The sequence below is a fragment of the Podarcis gaigeae genome (assembly GCF_964106915.1).
Source record: "Podarcis gaigeae genome assembly, chromosome: 3".
Lineage (NCBI taxonomy): Eukaryota > Metazoa > Chordata > Lepidosauria > Squamata > Lacertidae > Podarcis > Podarcis gaigeae.
This window is the reverse complement of record NC_139680.1, coordinates 58,739,500-58,762,965: the sequence shown is the minus strand read 5'-3', so window position 1 is coordinate 58,762,965 and position 23,466 is coordinate 58,739,500. Positions and strand designations below refer to the sequence as shown.

At 40.0% G+C, this 23,466-nt stretch overlaps 1 protein-coding gene across 3 annotated transcripts in view; it reads right to left on the bottom strand.

Moving 5' to 3' along the window:
• Positions 1-1,081: 1,081 nt before the first annotated feature.
• Positions 1,082-23,466, bottom strand: part of AKAP7 (A-kinase anchoring protein 7) — an 80,698-nt gene continuing 58,313 nt past the window's right edge. For 2 of the 3 annotated variants that reach the window (XM_083731404.1, XM_083731408.1), the window contains exon 8: positions 1,082-2,271. In XM_083731404.1, the coding sequence (XP_083587530.1) occupies positions 2,066-2,271 (206 nt within the window). In that variant the 3' untranslated portion in view covers positions 1,082-2,065. The remainder of the gene's footprint in view (positions 2,272-23,466) is intronic. The other variant, XM_083731405.1, reaches the window with a different exon arrangement.

Sequence of the window (23,466 nt, the reverse complement as noted above, 5' to 3'; positions counted from 1 at the left end):
ACAGCAGAAATTATATTTCAATATCTATACATATGATTTCAAATTCTGGCTTGTTAAAAAAGTAGACATTGCCAAAACAAATTGCCAGAACACATACATAAAAGGCAGTATAATATAAAATGATTTACTTAGACAATTTAAAATCATTTTTAAAAAATCTGTTGGTTTGGTTTAAAATGTGACTTTATGGCTATTGAAATGATCTATTAAAGAACAAGGAATAATGGGCTTAAACCCAAAGACATATATGGAGTGGTGGCATAATAAGATGCTAAGTACTTTTGAATCTTACTCATTTCTACAGAAGAACATATTTAACTGGTGATGGCAATCTCTGGAACATTAAAGTACTTAATTTTGGCTGGGTTGTATCCTTTTTTCTTTCTTTTAGACCTCTGACATTCCAGGTATCTGATAGATGCAAATTGCATAGTATTGTCTATGCAGAACCAACACACAAGACCAGCCTAAGTCAATTAATAATAATAATAATAATAATAATAATAATAATAATAATGTTTTAGCTGTTTCTATTTTAGTTGTAATCTACCTTAGGTTCAATCAGAGGAAAAGAAGGAATATAATAATCAATCCATGTGGGACCTTCTTTTTTGCTCCTCTCTCGTTTATTTCCTGCAAAAGTAATAATCCAGGTACTACTTCCCGCACTTCCAAATGTGTACTAAAATGCTGAAGTATGGCTAGTGCAAGAAGTTGCCACATATGCATATGTACTCACCCACTGACTTGCTGTGCCAGCAGTAGGTGGGTAAGGATGGGCCTAAACATGTCACAAACCATGACATTGCCCAAGAAATGCTGGGACATTGTGCTGGATTTCCATTCACTTGTAAATATGCCAGAATAAATTGTAAAAATTAGGATGTCAATTATGTACACTGTTACTGAAGAAAAACAATGCTTAGAATAGATTCCCCCTCCTCTTGGGATCACATAAAACGTAGGATCACTTAGAATTTCTCTCTCACACTGAAATATATGTATTCTAGAAACACGTGTTGCTGCAGCATATACTCTTCATACAAACTGCTGCCCCACCTCTCAAACAAAACAATACAAATTTGGTAAACAAATACCATTCATTTAAAAAATGAAGTTGTAGGGTTTCACAAAACAGTAATTTATAGTTAAGAGACTGAAGGTGCAGGATTGGTGAAACTGTCCCAGATGCTGCCACTGACAAGTCCTTTTCCAAGCATTTCCTTGTGCATTTTCATACGAATCTCTGGACTTGACAAAAGCGCCTTTATCTGATTCAATTTGGACAACAGGGCCAACAGTTCTCTGTGCAAGGCTTCCTTTATTACATCTGCTTCATGGCTCTTCCCTAGAGAGGAGGAAAATGATACATTTTTGCATATGAGTAATTGTTGCCTAAAATGGAACGAATAAAAAGAGATGCCATCGATTGAAAAAAACACACAAGATGCCCTTATGCATCTTTTAAATATATATAAAAGGTTATGTTTAGTCAAAAATATAATTTAAGGGTGCAAATGTTACTTAGAAATGAAGCATAGTGATACAATATTCATGAACAATTCCCATTCTATTGGGTAACAGTAGCTATGATTAATATTAGCAGTGACAATTCCATTCAACAAAATGTCTTCTTTTGTACTTCAAGTAAACAGTTGTCCAGTTCTGCAAAACAAAAATTAATGGCATTGTTTCCAGTTTGGCTAGCCCATCTTCCATTTGTTTTGTATCCACAGGGCACACAAAGAAAGCAGTGGAGATTCATATTTTTTCTGCAGCTGAGAAGCTGGCACTTTAGTAGTCAGATCTCTCCATCCTTCTGGCCCTCTCTGTCTTGCCGTCTTTCCCATCATTCAGGGGTTTGTTTTTTATTCTTATCAGCCTTGATATTTGTTATCATGAAGCTCTGTAAATTAGCATTCCTCTGTTCAGACGAGGTGCCTGATAACAGACAATCACAAATCCCAACTCAAGTCAGCCAGGATAGCTCGGCAGAGCTGATCCAGGGAGCAGAGTCGTGGGTATTTGTAGCTGGATCATGCCTTCTTGGCCTCCTTCAAAGCACTCATTTTCTATTGTCATTCTCACTTTCCTTGCTATTGCCAATGGCTGCTTCCTCAGTTTTCACTGGGCTTTCAAAATCAGTCAGTCTGTTTTTGTTTTGGGTTTCTTCTAGGTACTGCTGCACCGCCTTGAGGACTGCATTCTCCACCAGCCTTTTGCTGAGGCTCAGCAATTCTGCATCATCTGGCTCTGCCCCTTTCTTTTCACCTACACACCACAACAGACAAAAATCAGTAAACCTGTGCAGGTGGGGAAATGGCATGCAGTACACATCTACTGGGACTAGCTGCTCAGCCTCACCTAGTTGTGATGTGCAAACTCACCCAAAGCCATCTGAATGTCTCTGTTTACTTTCAACTCCATGAAGTCCCTCTAAATGGAAGCATAAACAGGCTGCTTTCTCTCCTTTGTTTTTCTGTGCCCTGACCTTTCATGAATCCTAGTTGTTTTGTTGGCCTGTTTTGCTCTTGGATTCCTCCCAGGTTCAAATGCTATCCAAATCCCAGTTTACTCCTTGACAATCACTTTGAAACAGCAGCACATAAAACTATAAATCTTGGTGTGGTGAATAATCTGGGAACAGTTGATGCTGCACTATTGCTGAAGGTAAGAGAGTGTGGCCCTGATCAGTACCCCATAAAGAAACTATAATAAATGCTTTTAAAAACCCACAACCAGCAAAATCTGTTAATGTTCTGGTGTGAATACATTTCTACAAATAATATATAAACTGAACTGACAACTAAAAATCCCAGAGCTCTTATCAGATATTTATATTTCTTTCATATTAAATCCATATATCAATGACATAATACATAAAACACCCTATTAGCTACTTTCCAATATTTATTTTCTCACCAAACTGTATCTTACAAATTAAAAAATTGAGAAGTCTGTTGAGCACGGTGAATTCAAACTTGGCTATGAAACTAACAATACCGTCTGTGTATTTATGTTTTTCATTTTCAAAGGGGACATTTGTTTTGCTTTTTGATTGCTGTATTGCTAATGGGTTCAAAATCTCAGCTAAATGCATCTATTGTGGAGGACCACTGACTGCCTCTCTAAACCCTGGAGTGAGAGACAGAGGAAACAGGGTAATATGGCAACTGCAAGGTATATAAAAGGATGCTACAAAAGTCTACAGAACAGAACAAACTTTGCTTCCATTGTGCATTTCTTATTACAACAATCTGAACTCAAAGTGACTTCTTCCCTAGGTTTCAATTCTCTAGTGTTCCCTAAAACAGCTTTCTTGTGTCACCTACACTTTGGTTTCTACTGTCCTTACAAGGGGTTATAGCCAATGCTGTCCTTCCATTCATGAAAGGCTCTTGGATCCTGCAGAGGCTTCCATGATCAGAACAGGAATAGAGCCAATTTTCACACATTCCCCCTTTTCTCCTTTGTGCAGCCTCACATGCTGCCTGCTATGCTGTTCTACAGGGTCCCTCTACCCTCTGGAGCAGAGCTGAGATATATGAGTTCCAAGAACTGTTGGAGAAAGGGGAATCAATGAAATAGCTCTCCTCTTTCCTATCATTACACCTGGAGCTGGATCAAAGACCCTTCTGTGAATACAAGGACATTGTTAAAATACACCCCAAGAAGTTCACGTACAGCCACTGGAGAGTGTGCTATATTCCTCTGATTAGACAGAGCAACTATCAATAGTAAAGTGAAGCCGCAGCAAGAGAAATGGGTACTGGTAGAGCAAGATGAGGACAGTACAGCATGGGTTTGTGAATAACAGTTAATTTTGCCAGAGCTGGCACTTGCCCCACACAAATTGTTGAATGCCAGATTCCATGGTTAATACATGGAAAGGTTATCAACTGTAAACATAAGTTTTAATGTATGAACAAGGCTCTAAGGGTACTGGTTTTCTGATATATCATTAGCTTTGGAGTGTTTGCCACAGTTCTTTAAAACGAAGGCAATATAAGCCAAGTTAGTAGCAAGCAGGTCCCAACTTAATATGCATTCACTCAATTCCAACATTATGCTTCTGGTTGCTAAACATAATACGCATGTTTTTACCACAAAAATCAAGATGCTTATTATTAGGCAAAATAAAATTTTTATATTGTTTGAAAGGCAACAAGATGGATGCCTTTTAGCTGGACAGATTTAAAGAGATGCATATTATTATTATTATTTATTACTTAGCTTTTAGCATAATTTCTTGGGATTATTCAAAAACATGAATTGTTTTCTGGCTTGTTTTGTTTATGTATTCATTTAGCAGCCTTTTAATGTGTTAAGTATGCATACAGGTGCACACAGACAATTAGCAGCAAATAATAATACATAAAAAGCCATGCAGCTGCTTCATACATTTATTCAAAGAACTCATATCAAATATCTAATGTATACACCCTCTTTATTACAAAAACAGTTTCTTAAAAGTGAAGTTCTTGGACAAAGCCAGAAAATGCTTCAAGAGTCTTCGCCCAAATTTTTCCAGCAAGCTCTATAACAGCTGTAGGAGCAGGATCATTTAATCATCATTATTAAATTTCTATACTTCCCTAACTAGATAATATAATCACAAAAACAATACCACTCTCAGTTTAAAAGGCCATAGATTGCTTAATCAGACAAAGGCCTGTATATAGAGGAACATTTTCCCCTGGTGCCTATTAAGAACTGACAATCCACCCTGCCCCATAGAAACAGTAGAATCTAAAACTTTGCTCAAGTTTGAAACTTTACTCCAGTTCAAAATAAGCATGGCAAGCCAGGGCAACCTTTGCAACAGCATCTTCTCCTAGTCATTGTGTGTTCTTTGTGTCTTTGTGTGCAAAAGCCACATAAAGCTATCTCATTATGATACAACAATATACACCCCAGGGCACATGATACCACAGAATTGTAAAGTTCAAAACAAGAGAGGACAAGACATATGTAGCCTGTAGTCTGTCAACATTTTGAAGAAGAGTCTTGCTGTTAAAACATTGCTATGACTCATCCTAGAGCAGTAAGCTCAGCTATGCTGTTTTGTGAAACATCAAAAAGTCAGCTTAATTTACTATCATTCTCCCCTCCCATTTTTTCCTTCATTAGGAGAATGTCTGCACCAGCAAATTTTCATCTTATTTTACTAGAATATATATTAAAGTGGCATATGCACTCTAGTCCAGCATCCTGTCATTGCCAGGTTTTGTTGTAGTGAAGTTAGAAATTTAAAAGGGTACATTCACAAGCAATTCTAAAATTCTATGATAGTTTTTTGTTTATTTGTTCATTTTAAATCTGATCAGACAGGAACAGAAGTAGTCTATGTCCATGATGGGTGTGCAGTAATTATATGAATTGCTCTACGCAATGAAACAGATAACAATGGGAAATTTAACAATTGTCACATAGACATAGCATTAGTGAGCCCACAATCCATTAGATACACATTCTGCCAATGCAATCTATCCCTTTTTTAGAGGAAGCTGGCCATGTTGACAGGAACATCATGCAAAGCCTTCTGTGTGCAGTAAGCGAGGCATGCAGCCTCCTGTACTCAACTTTATGCGGTCAAAATAAAGAAATTAAAATTAAAAAATTGTCCAGTAGCACCTTAGAGACCAACTAAGTTTGTTCTGGGTATACGCTTTCGTGTGCATGTGCGCTTCTTCTTGAAAGCTTATACCCAGAACAAACTTAATTGGTCTTTAAGGTGCTGCTGGACAGGTTTTTAATTGTTTTCACTTATTTTGACTGTATCAGACCAACACAGCTACCTACCTGAACCAACTTTATGTAGTAGATCATGTAATTTGTGTGTAAATTGACCCCAAGGTAAGAAAAACAACATGAGTTTTCTTGATATTTTACTGTATATCAGCATATTGTTCTATTTGCCATGTGTTAGCCAAAGGTTCAAAATGGGTTTCCTACAATCCAAACAAACATACAAAGTACATGTGACCATCTGAAAAGAAAAGAAAAAAAGAGTACTATGATCTGATGAAGACTATCTCCCCATGAAAAGATAATGGCAGCTGGACTTAGGAGAAAGCATACCACAAAAACTCAATCATGATTTGATTCATAAAACTCCAAATTTCCTGTTTGTTTGAGCCCTCTAATGCCTTTTCACCAAGTTGGCTTGAATCTACATCCTTTGCAGAGGAGTTCAGCACAATATGAGGAAGCAAATATAATAAAACTCCAAGCAAGGAATGAATTACAACAATGAACTGGAAAAATGAGCTTGGTGGTCGTTCTTTCTTTGACTTGCAACTCTGCTGATATTTAAGCAGAGCAAATAGCCACACTGACAGAAGAGTCTCCCTATTTAAATTTGTAAATGCAACACAAATAATTGGTAATGTACTACCAAGAACATGCATTTAGAGCCCCGCCAATCCAGAATTCTCTTCTTTATCAGATGAAAATAGCAACCTGAACCTAAAATGAGTATGGCAAGCATCTTTTGTTAGTGACTGGTCAGAATGAGATCCCCCCCCCCCCCCCGGTGCTAACTAATAATACAAACAGCATATTGGAGAGACTATGGCATTAAAATGAAGAGGATCCACATGATCAGTCACTGTGCAGGAGGTGGGATGACAATGTGCTATGCTCTTGGCTGTGCTGGTGCTTCTGTTTTGCTGGAATTGGGATGGAGTGGAGCAGTGTGACAGTGCAGGTAGGGGAAGCCCTGGGTTGAGGTAGTGATGAGCTCAGATGCACTGGGTAGGAGGACAGCGCAGCAGCAGTGCCCCACCTCATGTGACACAACTTTGTGCGCATGTGGATTCTTTTTAATTTGTGACGGAACTAAAAAAACTTTCTCCCAATAAACATCAACCATTTGCCAGCTCCAGGCATGGAGGAAGGAGTCATATGAATAACAGTGCAGTTGATGAAGCAAAAGTGAAACTTCTCACTGCATTAGAAGGGAAGCAACATCCATTAAAACATCATTTTTACGTCCTGGCCAGAATTTTACTTGATTTCAACATCAGTGTTTAGTCTTGATAACCAGGAACAAAAGAGAGAGGGCTCCTTCCTGTATAGCAATTTCGTAAAGGGAATTTCAATGGACACAAGCTTTTCCTAGGGCAGAGGTTGCTGCACTACAACTGCCGTCATCCCTGGCCACTGGCCATGCTGGCTGGGGCTGATGGGAATTGGAGTCTTGCAGCATCTGAAGGGCTACAGGTCAACCACTCCTGCCCTAGAGGGATGAGGAAACCTGCACCTGTTGACAATCCAGCTTCTAAACATCCATTAATAGTACTGGAACTCCATATTCCTTTGTGTTCAGTCATATGGAGTGCAGTCCTATAAATCCCACAGAGAAAAACATGGGTTATCACAAAGAAAGTGTCTTTCAGACTGTTGCCACCTGAGCTTCTCTCTCTAGGCCTAGTTGCCCTGAGACTGCAGAACTGAAAGAAAGTGCAGTTTGGCTCCATCCATCAGCCAGCAGACCAAGGGCTGATGTGTTGTGGGCATTTTTACAGTAAGAAAGGCCCACATGTCCAGACCAGGTGATACTGTTAAGGTTATATAACTGTGAGAACTGGTGTTTGAATTTGCTTGCTTTTATCTTTCCTCCCCATTCCTTTTCCCTTTTGTATCATATCTATTTGATGGTAAGTCTGGAGGCAGGTGCAATCTTTATCTTGCCATCTCTGCACAGCATCTAGAAAGTTTTAAGTGCATTATAAGTGAATAGTAATAATAAGATTACTCTAGCTATGTCCTCGTTCTTACACTAATCTTGATCACCTACTGAAGAAACAGTCCTAGGGTGGGATATCAAACAGACAAAATTTGCAAACCTATTATGTCTCAAACAGCCTTGGAAATAGATGTTCCCACAAAGAGGATTCTAGCCCAGAAAATATGTATGCTAAGAGCCTATTTTCCTTTTCTATCTAATTGCAGTGGAATGGCCTTTTGTATACAGTGATAAGGGGAAAAAATGAATGAAAACCTTGAGCGTTACAATAACTGGGGGGGGGGGGGGAGGACGACTTCCATAGTAGTTTAAAAAACCAGCAACACATCACTCTCATATAATGGCCTTGAAATGCTTATAAATCATAAACAGGTTAAATGTTTTAAATAGACAATAGAAAAGCAACATAGTAGGATTTAAAGAATTCTATTACCATAACAGTTGGAATACTCCCTTTTTCTCTTTGCACTTTTCTTTCTCTTCTATTTTCTCAAGCTATATTAGCATACAAAATGGCACTGCCACACTCCATCTACTGCCCACCTTCAACAGTTTGTCACCTTTGGCCATAAAGAACTCCAGTTTCTAGCATTAAAGGAAACACTACTGCAAAACACATGCCAAGAGTCAGTATAAGAAAAGCTACATGACTGGACCAGACCAAAGGTCCATCTAACTGGACACTCATAGCATGATGGAGATAGTCATGTACTGTTGTTTCTCTCCCCCATGGCCATATACCCCAAACTGTGACTGAACGTAGAGCAGCCCTTTGCCAGCCAGACGTTTTGGACTACTGTTACCATTAGCTCCAGCTAGCTACATGGAGGCACCAGGTTGGTGAAGACTTATACAGAAGACCCATTGTTGACTATCATGTCTCACAACCATGACAGGCCTATTGTCCCTGAACTTGCTAATCCTTTTTAAAAGGCATTTATTGTATTGGCCCTCACAATACTGAACATACTAATAATCAATTCTGATGCTTTCTAAGGAGTGGCAATAGTGTTGCTTGATTATTCTTCCTACACAATTCATAGTTGTATTCAGTTATAACTCTCCCACAGTTACAAAGCCCCAACAACTTATTGTCTACTTGTATGTTTATCTTACATTTTCATACCACCCTTCATTGATGAGGCTCAAGGTTGGTGCATATCAGTACAATACAATTAAATACAACTCATATATAATAAAAATAACTGCACAACTCTAAGACACAGCAGGAAAGGCTGCATTACCATTTCTCACTTCCATACAAATCCAACTGTGGGATATCAACTTACAATCCTTGACCCTAACCTTTCTTCAAAAGCCTACTGGAAGAGATGTATCTTAAACTATTTCCTAAAATAATATAATTAAGAGTGCATGTGGACCTCAGTGGGGATGGAATTCTACAGGCATGGGGCCACCACTGAAAAGGTCCATCTCATCAGATATACATAAGGGTATTATATTTGCCATAGTCTGTTTATTGCTTCCTCCCCTGCCTCCTTGTTGTGGTATATTAAGCAGATGTTTCCAGTGGAGATCTCATCTGTATATATTGTGAAGGTAAGATATATATATATTTACCCCAACATGCCTCACTTTCTGAATATTGAATATATTGATAGTATATATTGAATATAGTCTACATTTCTATAGCCTTGTCAACCAGTTCAATGAAATTCTTTTCACATTCTGTATGTCTACTTGGGTTCTTACCATGCTGTATAACTGGTTGACATATTCTAACTTTGCTACCTGAGTGTTCACCTGTGACTCCAGGTTGGTTATGAATAAGTTCAAAAGCACCAGTTTTACTACAGATTCTTTTCAAGATCACACTGTATTCCATTGCCTTCTTTCACCTGTATATAATTTAACAGCAATGAAAAGTTTTTGTTTATGAATAGGAGATAAAAAGAATTGTTTTTGTGTGTGCATACTGCTGACAAGCACTCTTACTACAAGTCTATACTTACATATAGTTAACCACAAAAAATTATTTCCACATTGAGACAATTTACTTGTTATGGTAAATTACTAGCAATAAAGCCTTTGATATACATTCCCATCCACCACTTTTCACAAGGGAACTTAAATGGAATACAGAAACTTGGCAAACTAAAGAAAAGCCATTTCCCTGATGACACTTTGTTGGTTAGGAATACAACAAAACACTGCAGTCTTGCAAATACATTTTCAGCAAATTGCTGCCTACCTCTTCCTCCATTGGTTTACTCCATACTTCTCCCATGGCTTTCTCAGCTCCCCAGCATATGCCTTCTCAATCAGGAAAAGGCAGCACTGAGTTATGGTACCACCAGACCCTTCTCTCTTTCCCACTATTAAGAGAGAAATGGAGAACTAGGGCAGGCGACAGCCATAGCACTTCACTTCTGCGGGTAAAAGAAGGCAAGGAGAAAACTGGGCATGCATGCAATGGCTATGGTGCTTCATTGTTTGCTCTTTCTGCACACTTCCTGTGACCGGTGTCCAGAGGAGCTCTGATTAGCAGGTGACATCACACATAGTCAAACGAGAATACAACAGTGGATAGACCTTTATATTTCCCCACAATGCAACAGAAGCTGAATCGTTATTTAACAGTCTTCAAAAAACAGCAGTATATATGCTGAGGCTGAACCAGAACAAAATCTGACGTCAGGTTCAGAATAATGGGTGCACGTGCACTAAATGGCCTCATGAGCGCAAGTATTTCTGCTTACTTGATGGAGCATTCTGCCCTCTTTCCCCCCATTTTGGAATTTTCCCCCACCCCACCCCCCAGAGCCAATGTGGAGGAGAGTCCCATTGTACTAACAGGACTCACTGTTCTGGCTCCTGCTAGCTTAAGTTTATTAAGTCATGCTCAGTCTTTAAATATTTAATATTGCAGAATCGACCTGTCATTTCCCTTGTGCTCCTCCTCTATTTCTTTCCCTTACCCCCTTTTCATCCCAATGTCCTCTACGAATTCTAGACTTTTCTTAGTATATGTAGCCAAGCTTAGAATGACATACCACAATGGTACTAGTCTCCTTATCAGATATGCAAATCAGCATCATAATTTGGCCTTTTAAATTTCCCCTGTCCCATGTGAACCAGCTGATTAGTTGAAGTGTGCCAAGCTGTGCTATGCTATTTCTTCCAGTACACTTTGCCCCTTGATTACTCCCGAACAGTGGCAAATTGCATGGTTGGAACACTGTGATGGAGTATATATTCAGATCCGTCAGGGATATAAATTTGCAGAAGTCTCTGTACCTTCCTCCTTACAGACACTTGCATACACTTAAACTTTCATTCTCATGTATTTATAGCACCAGCCCCAGTTAATGGGGCACTGGACCTGTCAAAGTTCTGTTGTGATAGGTTTGCTAGGCACTGTGAGAACAAAATTGCTTGTCTTTATGCTGATCTTGGTGCCAGTGTCTGGGGAGGTGTTCTTATTAAGTTATGAAGGATCAGTTCCAGTTATGAAGGTCTGAGGATGTGGGCAAGGTGCTTGTGGCTCTCCATCCCACAACTTGACACCTGCTCATTTTTGCTTCTTGTGTAAATTGGGAGTGGGGGTGGGGCAGACTGGGCAGATCCAGGGAGAGTGTGACCATGTTGCTCCTGCTGGATCTATCAATGCCTTTTGTTACTGTTGATCATGGTATCTTCATAGACTATAATGTGAGCTGGAGGTTGGAGACACAGTTCTGTAAGTGGTTCTGCTCCTACTGGTCTCAGAAACTAGCACTGGGAGAAATATGTGTCCACACCCTGGCAGTTGCAAGGTGCTGAAAGACACTGTTTTATTCCCAATGCTAATTAACAACATCCATATGAAGCAGTTGAAGCATCATCAGATCTGAGGCACAGTGTCAACAGTATACTGATGACACCCACCTCTATTTCTCTATTAAACATGACTCAGGAGAGGCCGTGCACAAGCTGAACCAGTGCCTGGACTTATTGGTGATGGCCAATAAATTGAAGCTGAGTGGACCTGCAGAAAGTACACACACTCCCACTATAATTGCCTTACCATTCAAGAGTATTTTCATTATTCCCAACATAGGTCAAGTGAAACTCATACTTGTTGCACATGGCAAGCGTGTAACTGGATCTGCATGAGTGGTCTTGCTAGCCAACATGGTGCCCGCCAAAAGTTGTTGAACTACAACTCCCATCATTTCTGGCTATTGGTTGTGCTTGCTGGGGCTGATGGTATGTTGTTCCATAATGCCTGGAAGGCACTGTGTTCGCTAGCCTTGTAGCAGACCATTATCTGATGCGAGTGTGCAGAGTTGGCTTGGGGGTGGGGTCATACCTTATTGTAAATTGCCTCATGATGGGCAACTGCTTTATCATATAAAATTGTCCATAGAATTGTATCCAAATGTCCAGACATTTATATTATTATATTATATTATATTATATTATATTATATTATATTAATGCACTATTTCCCAAATGCTTTATAACTCGGTTAATTAATATTTGCTGCCACATTCCCAAATTCCCCCCTCTCCAAGAAGACTTCCCTGTCTTCTTTCACAAAATTTGCCTTCAGTGATGTTTTCTCCTCAGCCTTTCATCTTGTCCTCATTCTTTTTTATTAGTTATTTCCAAAAAGAACACAAGGTAACACACAAATACAAAGAAAATACACAGAAAAGAAAAATTAAAAATAATAAACAGCAATTATCATTTCCATATCATCCATAACATAGTTGTCTCTTACGGGGCTTCCTTCAGCCTGTCCGTAAATCATTCGAAGCAATAAATAAAATTACACGTTTCATTACTTATATTGTCATTATACCGATTCCTAATTCCTGTTTGCTTTGCACAATAACTCTTAGTCTTTCACAGTGCGTCTCTAAATCCCTTTAGCGTTATTTGCCCTTCACTAATACATTCCAGATAATCTACATACTTTTCCCAATCTTTGGTGAACACTTGGTCTCTTATGTATCTAACTTTTCCTGTTAATCTATCCAACTCTGCGTAATCTGACAATTTAGATCTCCACTCCTCCACCGTTGGGGTTTCCCGTAGTTTCCACTTCTGGGCTAATACTACCCTTGCTGCCGTAACCGTATAGTATACCAATCTGCGATCTTCCTTTTTTATCTCTTGTCCTAATATCCCTAGAAGAAAGATTTCTGGTTTCTTTATGAACGTGTACTTTAATATCTTCTTCAATTCAGTGTGTACTTTCTCCCAAAATTGTTTCACCCTTCGGCACTCCCACCACATATGGTAGAAGGAGCCCTCTATGTCTTTACATCTCCAGCACTTATTATCCACCTTATACATTTTTGATAATTTCATGGGTGTCAAGTACCACCTATAAAACATCTTCATGACGTTTTCCCTTATCGAAGTACACGCCGTAAAGTTTACCCCCTCCTTCCAAAGTTTCTCCCAATCCTCAAACTGTATACTATGACCTATATCCCTTGACCAATGGATCATCACCGATTTGACTTCCTCATCGCCTAAATTCCAGTCCAACAACATCCTATATATCTTAGATATAATTTTCACTTTATTGTTTATTATTTCTGTCTGGAATTTTGAGTCTTTATCTGCATAGCCTCTTTCTTTGATATCTCTACTAAACATCTGATTCACCTGATGGTGATGTAGCCAATCGTAAACATGTTCCTTTGTTTGCTCATACGGTTTTAGCTTCCATTTCCCTTCAACCTTAGTTAGTAGCTGATCATAAGTTGCCCAATTGCTTCTCATATTAATGGTTTTTGTACTCATTACTTCGAGAGGTGAAAGCCAATGTGGTGTTTTCGGCTCTAACAGATTTTGATATCTTTCCCAAACTTCGATTAGCGGCCCTCTAAAAATGTGATTCGCAAACCCCTTGTGTTCTTTCCTTTTGTTCTTCCATAAGTACGCGTGCCAGCCGAATCTATTATCGAAGCCCTCTAAGTCGAGCAGCTCCGTATTCACCAATTTTACCCATTCTTTTATCCAACATAGGCATGATGCCTCATAGTACAGTTTCAGATCCGGCAGGGCAAAGCCCCCTCTTTCCTTTACGTCTGTCAGTAATTTAAACTGAATTCTGGGTTTTTTGCCCTGCCATATGAATCTTGAGACTATCCTTTGCCATTCCTTAAAGATTCGACTCCCTTTGATTATAGGGATGGTCTGGAATAGAAACATCAACCTCGATAAGACATTCATCTTGATTACATTAATCCTTCCCCAGAGTGACAATTTTAGCCCTCCCCATTTCTCTAAATCTTTCTTTATTTCCTTCCACATCGGCTCATAATTATTTTTAAATAAGTCTATGTTTTTAGGTGTTAACCAGATGCCGAGATATTTGACTTTTTTGACCATCTCTATCTGCGATTGTTGTTGGATTGTTTCAATTATCTTTGGGTCCACGTTTTTTCCTATCATTTTCGTTTTTGTCTTGTTTAATTTAAAGCCTGCCACTTCTCCAAATTGTTCTATTTCCTTTAATATTTCCCCTATTGCCGTTGCTGGTTCTTCTGTCATTATTACTAAGTCGTCGGCGAAGGCTTTGGTCTTATAAACATTCTGTCCTACTGATACTCCTTTTATATTATCGTTTTGTCTTATTGAGTTCATAAGGACTTCTAACACAGTTATAAATAGTAACGGAGAAAGCGGACATCCTTGTCTTGTTCCCTTCTGTATCCTTATCTCCTCCGTCACCATATTGTTTATGATCAATTTGGCCTTCTGTTCTGTGTATATTGCTTTTACCCCATTAAAGAAATCGTTACCCACATCCATGTGTTCTAAGTTCTTCAACATAAAGTTCCATATCACGTTATCGAATGCCTTCTCGGCATCTACAAACACCATTATAGCTTGTTTGTCAATCCTAACAGACAGGTATTCTAGCATATTAATTATATTTCTTGTGTTGTCTCTCATCTGCCGACCTGGCAGGAATCCCGCCTGGTCCCTGTGAATAATTTCTGATAGCAAAATCTTCAGCCTTCTTGCCAGAATTCCTGCAAATATCTTATAATCTGTGTTTAGGAGTGAAATTGGTCTGTAATTTTTAACCTGGGTTGGATCTGCATCCTGTTTGGGGATAAACGTAATATATGCCTCTTTCCAGGTCTCTGGGGTTTCTCCTTTCTTTAAGATATTGTTCATAATCGTTTTAAGAGGTCCCACCAAAATAGATTTCATTTCCTTGTAGTAGCCGGCTGTGAATCCGTCAGGGCCTGGTGCCTTACCCCTCTTTAAATCTTTAATTGCCTCCTCTATTTCCTCATTTCCAATTGGTGTATTCAAACGTTGCTTTTCCTCTATTGAGATTTTTTGCACCCTTTTATCCTTCAAGAATCTCTCTATCCTCCTTAAACCAACTTTCTCTTGATCTTTATACAAATTCCTGTAATAGCTGAGGAATTCGCTCTTAATTCCTTTGGGGTCGGTTCTTTCTACTCCCTCCACTGTTATTTTATTAATTACACCTTGCTCCTTCCTTTTTTTGATTTGCCAGGCAAGCCATTTGCCTGATTTATTCGCAAATTCAAAATTTTTTTGCCTTAGTTTTTTAATGTTCCACTCCACCTCTCTATTTATTATTATAGCAAACTGGGCTTGTAGAATCTTAATTCTTTCCTTCGCTTTTTGACAATTTGGTTTTTGTGATAGTTTTTGTTCGTTAACCATTATCTGTTTTAGAATTTCCTCTTTGTTTTTCTCTCTATTCCTATTTTTGATTGCATTCTGTTGGATAAAAAACCCTCTTATTACAGCCTTACTCGCATCCCAGACAACGCTATCCTTTGTTCCTTTATCACCATTATCTTTAAAATAGTCTATCAGTTTTTTCTGTGCCTTTTCCACAACTTTCTGATCATCTAAAAGGTGGTCTTTTAATCTCCATCTGAAGGTTCTTGTCTCTAGGCTTTCCAGTTCCAGCTCTGTTGGGCCTTTCATCAACCTGCCTAACTGTTAATTCCAAGGCTCAGTTGTCAATTTTGCCATTTGGCCTGGAATAAGGCACGGCTTTTTATAGTTCATTTGGTTCTGTGACCTCTTGGTCTCTGCTTTCAAGAGGTTGCTGCAAAAAGTAAGCAGAAATAGCCTGCGGTTCTTACCCAAGCAACCCCACTGGTTGTTCCACCTGCCAGTTCCATAAGCCTATACCAGAACCTTTCCTGGCTTTCATTTCTGATTAATTTATGTCTACTCTGGTGATTGAATATTGACCACCCTCGTTGAGGTGCTAAACCTGTGTCTGGCTTGTACTACTTAGGCTGCAGGTGATAGCTTTAATGGTTTAATGTTCTTCCACTGAAAAAGTCCCTGTATACAGAAAACAATGTGCCAATGAGCAAACCTAGAGTTGATTTCTACCTGACATGCTAGATTTTTATAGGCAAGGTTTTATATGGCAGAAAGCATCCAATCATGTTGAACCTCCACCAGCGGTCTGAGGTGGTACTTTTACAAGTGTGCTACCTTAATGAGTTGGACAACTCTCTTCTTCGTTCTGTGCCTGAGCTTACTTTGCCTTCTTCCTATGGCCCAGAACTGATCATCCGGGGGTGGGGACCCTTTATTCCTCCATACGTTGCTGGACTACAACTCCCTTCATCCCTGACCACTGGACATGATGGGTGGAGCTGATGGGAGATGGGAGTCCAACAACATCTCCTCTAAATCTAATAAATACAGCTAACAATCTAAACTGTGTGATAAAGTTTAATTTTGCAAATACTGCATTCAACAGTGTTCACATACTACATAGTTTTAATGACTGATGGGGGTGGCAGAGAACAGCTAGAAGGGCAGTTTGAATGTGTCTCTGGCTCCTTTTGAAATATACTGGATATAAAAGCTGGAAGTTATATTTCTCACCACAAAACAAAACTATAATGTTACTCCCTGGCTCTGCCTATTATGTAAAATATAGAAATGATGTAACCAAATATCCCTTTTAATCCACATCTTTCTGAAATGAAAGTATTGTATTTACGGTAAGTAATCATGTACCACACAGCCTTCGGAACAGTTACCCTTTTCCTAGGGAGCTAATAAGGTAATAAGCATCAACAACAAAGCCTCTGCCCACTGCATCATGATATACAAACAGCTTGTTAGGTCAGCTTGGTATCACTGAGGAGAATATTTTCTTCATTGGCCAAATTATTTCCACTGGATAATTTTCTTGCACAATATGCTATTTGCTTAGAACATGATATGTCACCCAATCTTGTCTTCATATTATTCTTTTGTGATGTCAAGGTTTGGGTTCAGACTTAGTCATGCTTAGGGAGGACCCACTGAAATCAACAGAACTTATGTCAGTCATGACTAACTTGAGTCCCATTTATTTCAGTGGGTGTAACTCTAAACATGACTATGTCTACATCTAACCCAATGTTTTGTACGCTCAACCCATTCTCAACTTTCTCCATCCAACCTAACTTCAATCCAGCTGTTATCCTACACCCAAACATTGAACTTCTGGACAACCTGTTTGCATTCTCCAACTCCTTCCCCCGCCCTCAACTCCAGCCAAAATGCTCACAATCTGGTTTCTTATGGGTGTGCTGTTATACAGAAGCTTGTGAAATAATTTGAAATATATTGTACAATCTTTTATTCCACATTAACATTGTCTTTTTTGCATTAAAAATGTTAATCTATAATTAGGAGAAAGATATTTAAGTGGCTACCTTATGGGACTACCACATCTAATATTATGGGTCAGCTAACAGAGGTTTATTTCCATGTAAGTGTTATAGCACTGGAGCCTTAGGCTGCAATCGGGACCCCACGTACCTAATAATAAGTCCCACTGAACTCACTAGGACTTACTTCTGAGTAGACATACTTAGATTTGCAGCCATAGTCATTAATTTTATTTATTAACGGACACCTTCCAAGTTTTTGCTAGGACCAAATATATGAAGCTGATTAAAACAATTTGGAAACAGTGTGACAGACATGGTGTGGCTTGATTTTCTAAGAGGAAAACTGAAAATATTTTGGTTAGTAAAAAGTCAACTGTAAATTTGTCACTATGTAGCCAAGGTTGGTACAAATATTGCACCGAAGCACATAATAAATCAATCAATCAATCAATCTGAAAACTGAAGTCAAATCACTTACATTTTGTTAGCACAATTTTATTCTCTGGTGCACCTAACTCACTGCAATGTGAACTAAAATAGAAGCAGATCTAGTAATTATTCCAAAAAGAATATTGTATCTGTATGGATGCCATGCATTTATAATAAACAAAAGTGCTATTGAATCATTTTCTCATCCTCAAAGTGTAACAGCAACAAAAATATTCTGGCTTTTCAAACCTCCATGTATGTTACATTTGGCTAATAATCACTGCCCTTAAAAGAGATTAGTCTTTAGTGGGCAAATATTGCCCTATCCCAAAGTATATACCTGGTAAGTTAAACAAATATACACCCTGATGCACTGTTAAGATATCATCTTTACTATTCACTAACAAAAAACCTTCAAAGAGTAATCAGAATACAATTCCTCTCAGTTACAAACAAATCTAATAAACTGAGCATATATAGCTATATATTCAGACATTTATCTTTTACCTAGCTGCACTCAAACTCTTGAAGCAAAGTATTTAATTTAAATGGGGAACCTCACCCCAAATAAATAAAGCTGTCTTTCCCCAGCTTTAAACAGCACTCTGGAATACTGCAGCCAGTATTTAGGAAGACTCTGGCACTAGACAAAGCAGTCAGACTTACTGATTTTCTCCTCATCTCTCCCAAAAGGATAGCAGCAGAGTTGACCCATGGCATCTACAGCTTTATTTTCGTCCTTGCCCTTGCAGTGTGTACACCCCAAACTGCAAAGTGGAGAGCAATCTGGAGTCTAAAGGAAAACTGTTCATTCTACTCCAAGGAAGAGAGAAAAGCACACACAGAGGCGAGGAAAAGGGAAAGCCAGCGAGCTGTGTGCTGTGATGAACGAACAAGGCTCCACCTCCTTGTCCTTGTGTAAAATGCTTTAGCACAGATAGTTGAAGAGAGGGGGAAACTCACTTTTTAATCTGGACTGATTAACAGAGACATGATTCTCCAAACACACACCTCATACATTTTACAGGGCATCCTTGCACAGGGATTTTAAAGAAATGAAACATTGTGCTTTGCCACTATCAAGAAAATATATATTAAAATAGCTAGTTGTTGTTGTTTATAAAAAAATCAGTTTTTATTCATCTTAGAGTTCATAAAGTGCTAGAGCTAGTGTTGCCTTAACATCTTTTTTATTTTTCTTGGTGTCCTCTGCTTTTAAAAGCTGCATGACTGGCAGAAATGTAACAGGTGCAGCTTCTTCTATCACTAAATCAGCAAAAAGTCACATCTGTTAAATTCTTGTCTGTTAAATGACATTTGAAGAAATAGGAACTCTACCAGAAAAAGGTGGTAACTCTACTTGGCTTTTCTATCTATTCTAGCTACCTATTCTACTTGGGAATTATAACTCTCTTTCACTTCCCCTTGCCCTGCCATATTTAAGCTCTCAGAGAATGTAAAGTCCCATTAGACTCCAACTAACACTAAATTTAAATGATGCCTCATTGTAATTCTGTAATTAATGACAGAAAAATTAATGTAAAATAAGAAAATGCTTATTAGAGCATGTCCTCCAACATGTCCTGCAAATGCTCCATAAGCAGAAAGGTAAAGGACCCCTGGACGGTTAAGTCCAGTCAAAGGTGACTATGGGGTTGTGGCGCTCATCTCGTTTTCAGGCCGAGGGAGTAGGCATTTGTCCACAGACAGCTTTCCGGATTATGTGGCCGGCTGATCAAAACCGCTTCTGGCTCAATGGGACACTGTGATGAGTGCCAGAGTGCATGGAAGTGCAGTTTACCTTCCCGCCACAACGCTACCTTTTATCTACTTGCACTGGTATGCTTTCGAACAGCTAGGTAGGCAGAAGCTGGGACAGAGCAATGGGAGCTCACCCCATTGTGTGGATTCGAACTGCCGACCTTCCGATTGGCAAGCCCAAGAGGCTCAATGGTTTAGACCAGGGGTAAGCAACCTAAGGCCTGTGGGCTGGATATGGCCCAATCACATTCTCAATCCAGCCCATGGAAAGTCCGGGAATCAGTGTGTTTTTACATGAGTAGAATGTGTGCTTTTATTTAAAATGCATTGCTGGGTTATTTGTGGGACATAGGAATTTGTTCATTTCCCCCCCAAAAATATAGTCTGGCCCCCCACATGGTCTGAGGGACGGTGGCCCGGCCCACAGCTAGAAAAGGTTGCTGACCCCTAGTTTAGACTACACTGCCACCCACTCCCCTAGCAGAAACAGTGACAAGAACTGGACTGAGAGAGCAAAGAGTTGAGAAGATGTCCATGAGATAGATCACTTTACTGCCTTAAAGAACCGTGAAGTTGTTTTTTCTCCAGTGTGTTTCACAGTGCTTCCACCACCCCACCCCACCATTCATCTTAACAAGGTTTAATTTATTTTTGTTTGTGTACATACCAGGGGGCACTGACATGCAGGCATGTCCATGCAAAGGCGTTCACACTTTGGCGGGAGACAAAGAAAACTGCAAACTAGAAGATTCCACAACCTCACCATCTTGTTCCTTTGTTTCACCACTCTTATATCTTTACCTAACACTTCAGTGCCCCTATGTGATAGCCCATAAAAACATGTAAGACCTGGCAGAGATCACATGACTTGGCAAAGATCACATGGCGACAGAGATTTATGAATCAGGGTGGCCTAAACACATGGCTCTCTTTGATCTTCAATTTTGGATAAAACCTCATTGATCTTAGGATGACAACAATCTTTGTTGTTGTTTTTACAATATCATTAACAATTAGCAAGTTGCTTCAGTATCACCAACATACAAAAGCAGAGGGGTTTTATTTAAAAAAAATATTTAATTGTACCCATGTGTTATAACAATCTGAAAAGAACACAGTGTCCTAACAATGTTGAGGGCTGTCCCATTATCATTTTGCTGCCAAAGCAGGGACAGGAGAAGTCAGATGGTGCCTCCGTGGAAATACTGGCATTTTCTTTTTAAAAATAGAATACTAGGAAGACAGCAACCTCCTAAACCATTCTGATATGACAGAATGGATTGTAAAACTGTATCAGGCATGGTAACAGATTCATCTACATTTTGTAATAAAGCATGTCTTATCTAAGCAGAAATTGTCAGCCTGTCTAATCACGAGTTTGGGGAAAACACATGACCCATATTCTAAAGTACAAATGAATTAAACATGACTGCTTAACACACATCTACAGGGCATAAGTAAAAACCAGCCATTAAAGCAAGGGAGAATATTTCTGACAGTAACGAGTTTCAGTCATCCTTTTCGGGGCATCCAAGAACTGCACGTGCACCAATTAATATACAAAGCAAGCCGGAAAGGGGGGAGAAGTGCAGTAAAAGCCAGTGCCAATGTCAATGAACACTTCTGATCCCTGTGAATCTGTGTCAAAAGCAATCCAGCCGATTTCAAAGGGAGAGTTAAGAATGTGCTTAAAGTTTTCACACAGAATTTAATTAAACTTCAAGATGCATAACTTCAACTGGATTGTCCCCGTGAGAGTTAATGAAGTGGACCAGGCAAACATATGAGCTGAGCTTGCCCAGTGTGAATCATATCTCTGTCATGAACTTACTAAATGGCTGTCTGGCAAGCTACTATTTCTCAGACTCAGTGTCCCTCCCACTCCCAATATGCAACACAGAGATAATTATGCTGACCTACCTTACAGGGTTGTTGAAAGGATTACTAAGAACATATATATGAAACAGTACAAGCAAACTAAAGTGCTGTTCCACAGTTACCGTATTTTTCGTCCCATAGGACGCTCCGTCCCATAGGACGCACGTTGTTTTTTGAGGGGGAAATAAAGGAAAATTTTTTTTCCTTTATTTCCCCCCCAAAAGCTGGTCGGGGAAACCGAACCAGGTCGAGGAACAGCGGGATGGCAGCGCTGCACCTCCCTGCTGTCCCCCGAGCTTGTGGGGCTGGCCGATGTCTGCCCGGTGCGAGGGGCGCTCTGCTTCAGGGTGCCCCGCGCGCCGGGCAGCAGGCTGCTATCTGCAGCATGGGGAGCCCTGCGGGGAACTCCTGCAGGGCTCCCCACGCTGCGGATGTCTGTCCGGCATGCGGGGCGCTCTGCTTCAGGGGGCCCCGCCCGCCAGGAGGCAGGCTGCTATACGCAGCATGGGGAGCCCTGCGGGGAACTCCTGCAGGGCTTCCCACGCTGCGGATGACCGTCCGGCGTGCGGGGCGCTCTGCTTCAGGGCACACCGCCTGCCGGGCGGCAGGCTGCTATCCGCAGTGTGGGGACCCCTGCGGGGAACTCCTGCAGGGCTTCCCACACTGCAGATGACCGTCCGGCACGGGGGCGCTCTGCTTCAGGGCATTCCTCGTGCCGGGCGGCAGGCTGCTATCTGCAGCCTGGGGAGCTCTGCGGGGAACTCCCGCAGGGCTGCTTAGGCTGCGGATGTGTTCCCGAAGCACCGGGCACTCTGCTTTCTGGGCGCCCGGCACTCCGGGAAGCAGGCTACTATCCACAGCCTAGACAGCCCTGCGGGAACTCCCGCAGGGCTGCCTAGGCTGCGGATGTCTTCCTGAAGCCTGTAGAGAGAGAGGGATCAATGCGCACCGACCCCTCTCGCTCTCTAAGCTTCAGCGAAAGCCTGCATTCGCCCCATAGGACACACCCAGATTTCCCCTTCATTTTTGGAGGGGGGAAATTGCGTCCTATAGGGCGAAAAATACGGTAACTAATGGTTCATGCTAGCCACATTACTTCTGAGATTATTATTAATGCAATTAATGCCAGTTGTTAGTGGTGTCATTTTGATCTTCTGGTCTAAGAAGTAGTTCTTTTAGGATGTGAATAAATGACCCACCCTAGGGAGAAATATAGACTTCAACTCTTGATATTGCGAGTCGGCTCATTAAAATATTTTCCAGAACCTACAAACTGATGCCATCTTTTTAAATTTAAGTAACAAATTAACATGTAGTAAAACTACCCACTGAATCCATTCAATTAAAATTCAAAGGGTAAAGCATATTTTTCTTTTGTTATTAAACAAAGATCAGATGGTATATTGGCCTTTAGATTTTTAGGCACCGGAATGGAATTTTTCATGCTAGTCTATTTCTAAAAGCCTTTCTAGGCTTCATTCCTATAATCAAGGGGCCTTATTCCATAACTCCTTAAATCTTTACATGCCTTCTATTTAGAGTTCGGTATTGAATCTACCATCTCATATCTCATTTCAGTTACTAAATAGAAAAAAATAGTGCATTTCCCAAAAAAATCATTGGTTTTGGCTGTTCACATTTCATAATATAGTGATGAAAGAGGCAAAATTCAATCCTTACACACATACAGTGGTACCTCAGGTTACAAACTTAATTTGTTCTGGAGGTCCGTTCTTAACCCGAAACCATTCTTAACCTGAGGTGCACTTTCACTAATGGGGCCTCCTGCTGCTGCTGCGCCGCCGGTGTGCAATTTCCATTCTCATCCTGGGGCAAAGTTCTCAACCTGAGGTACTACTTCCAGGTTAGCGGAGTTTGTAACCTGAATGTTTGTAACCTGAGGTACCACTGTATATTGGCTGGATTAACAGAGCTGATTTTTTAAGAACCAAAAAGCATAAGAATTGCAGAACCATTTCTCTCCCAAGAATGTACTCCTACAAT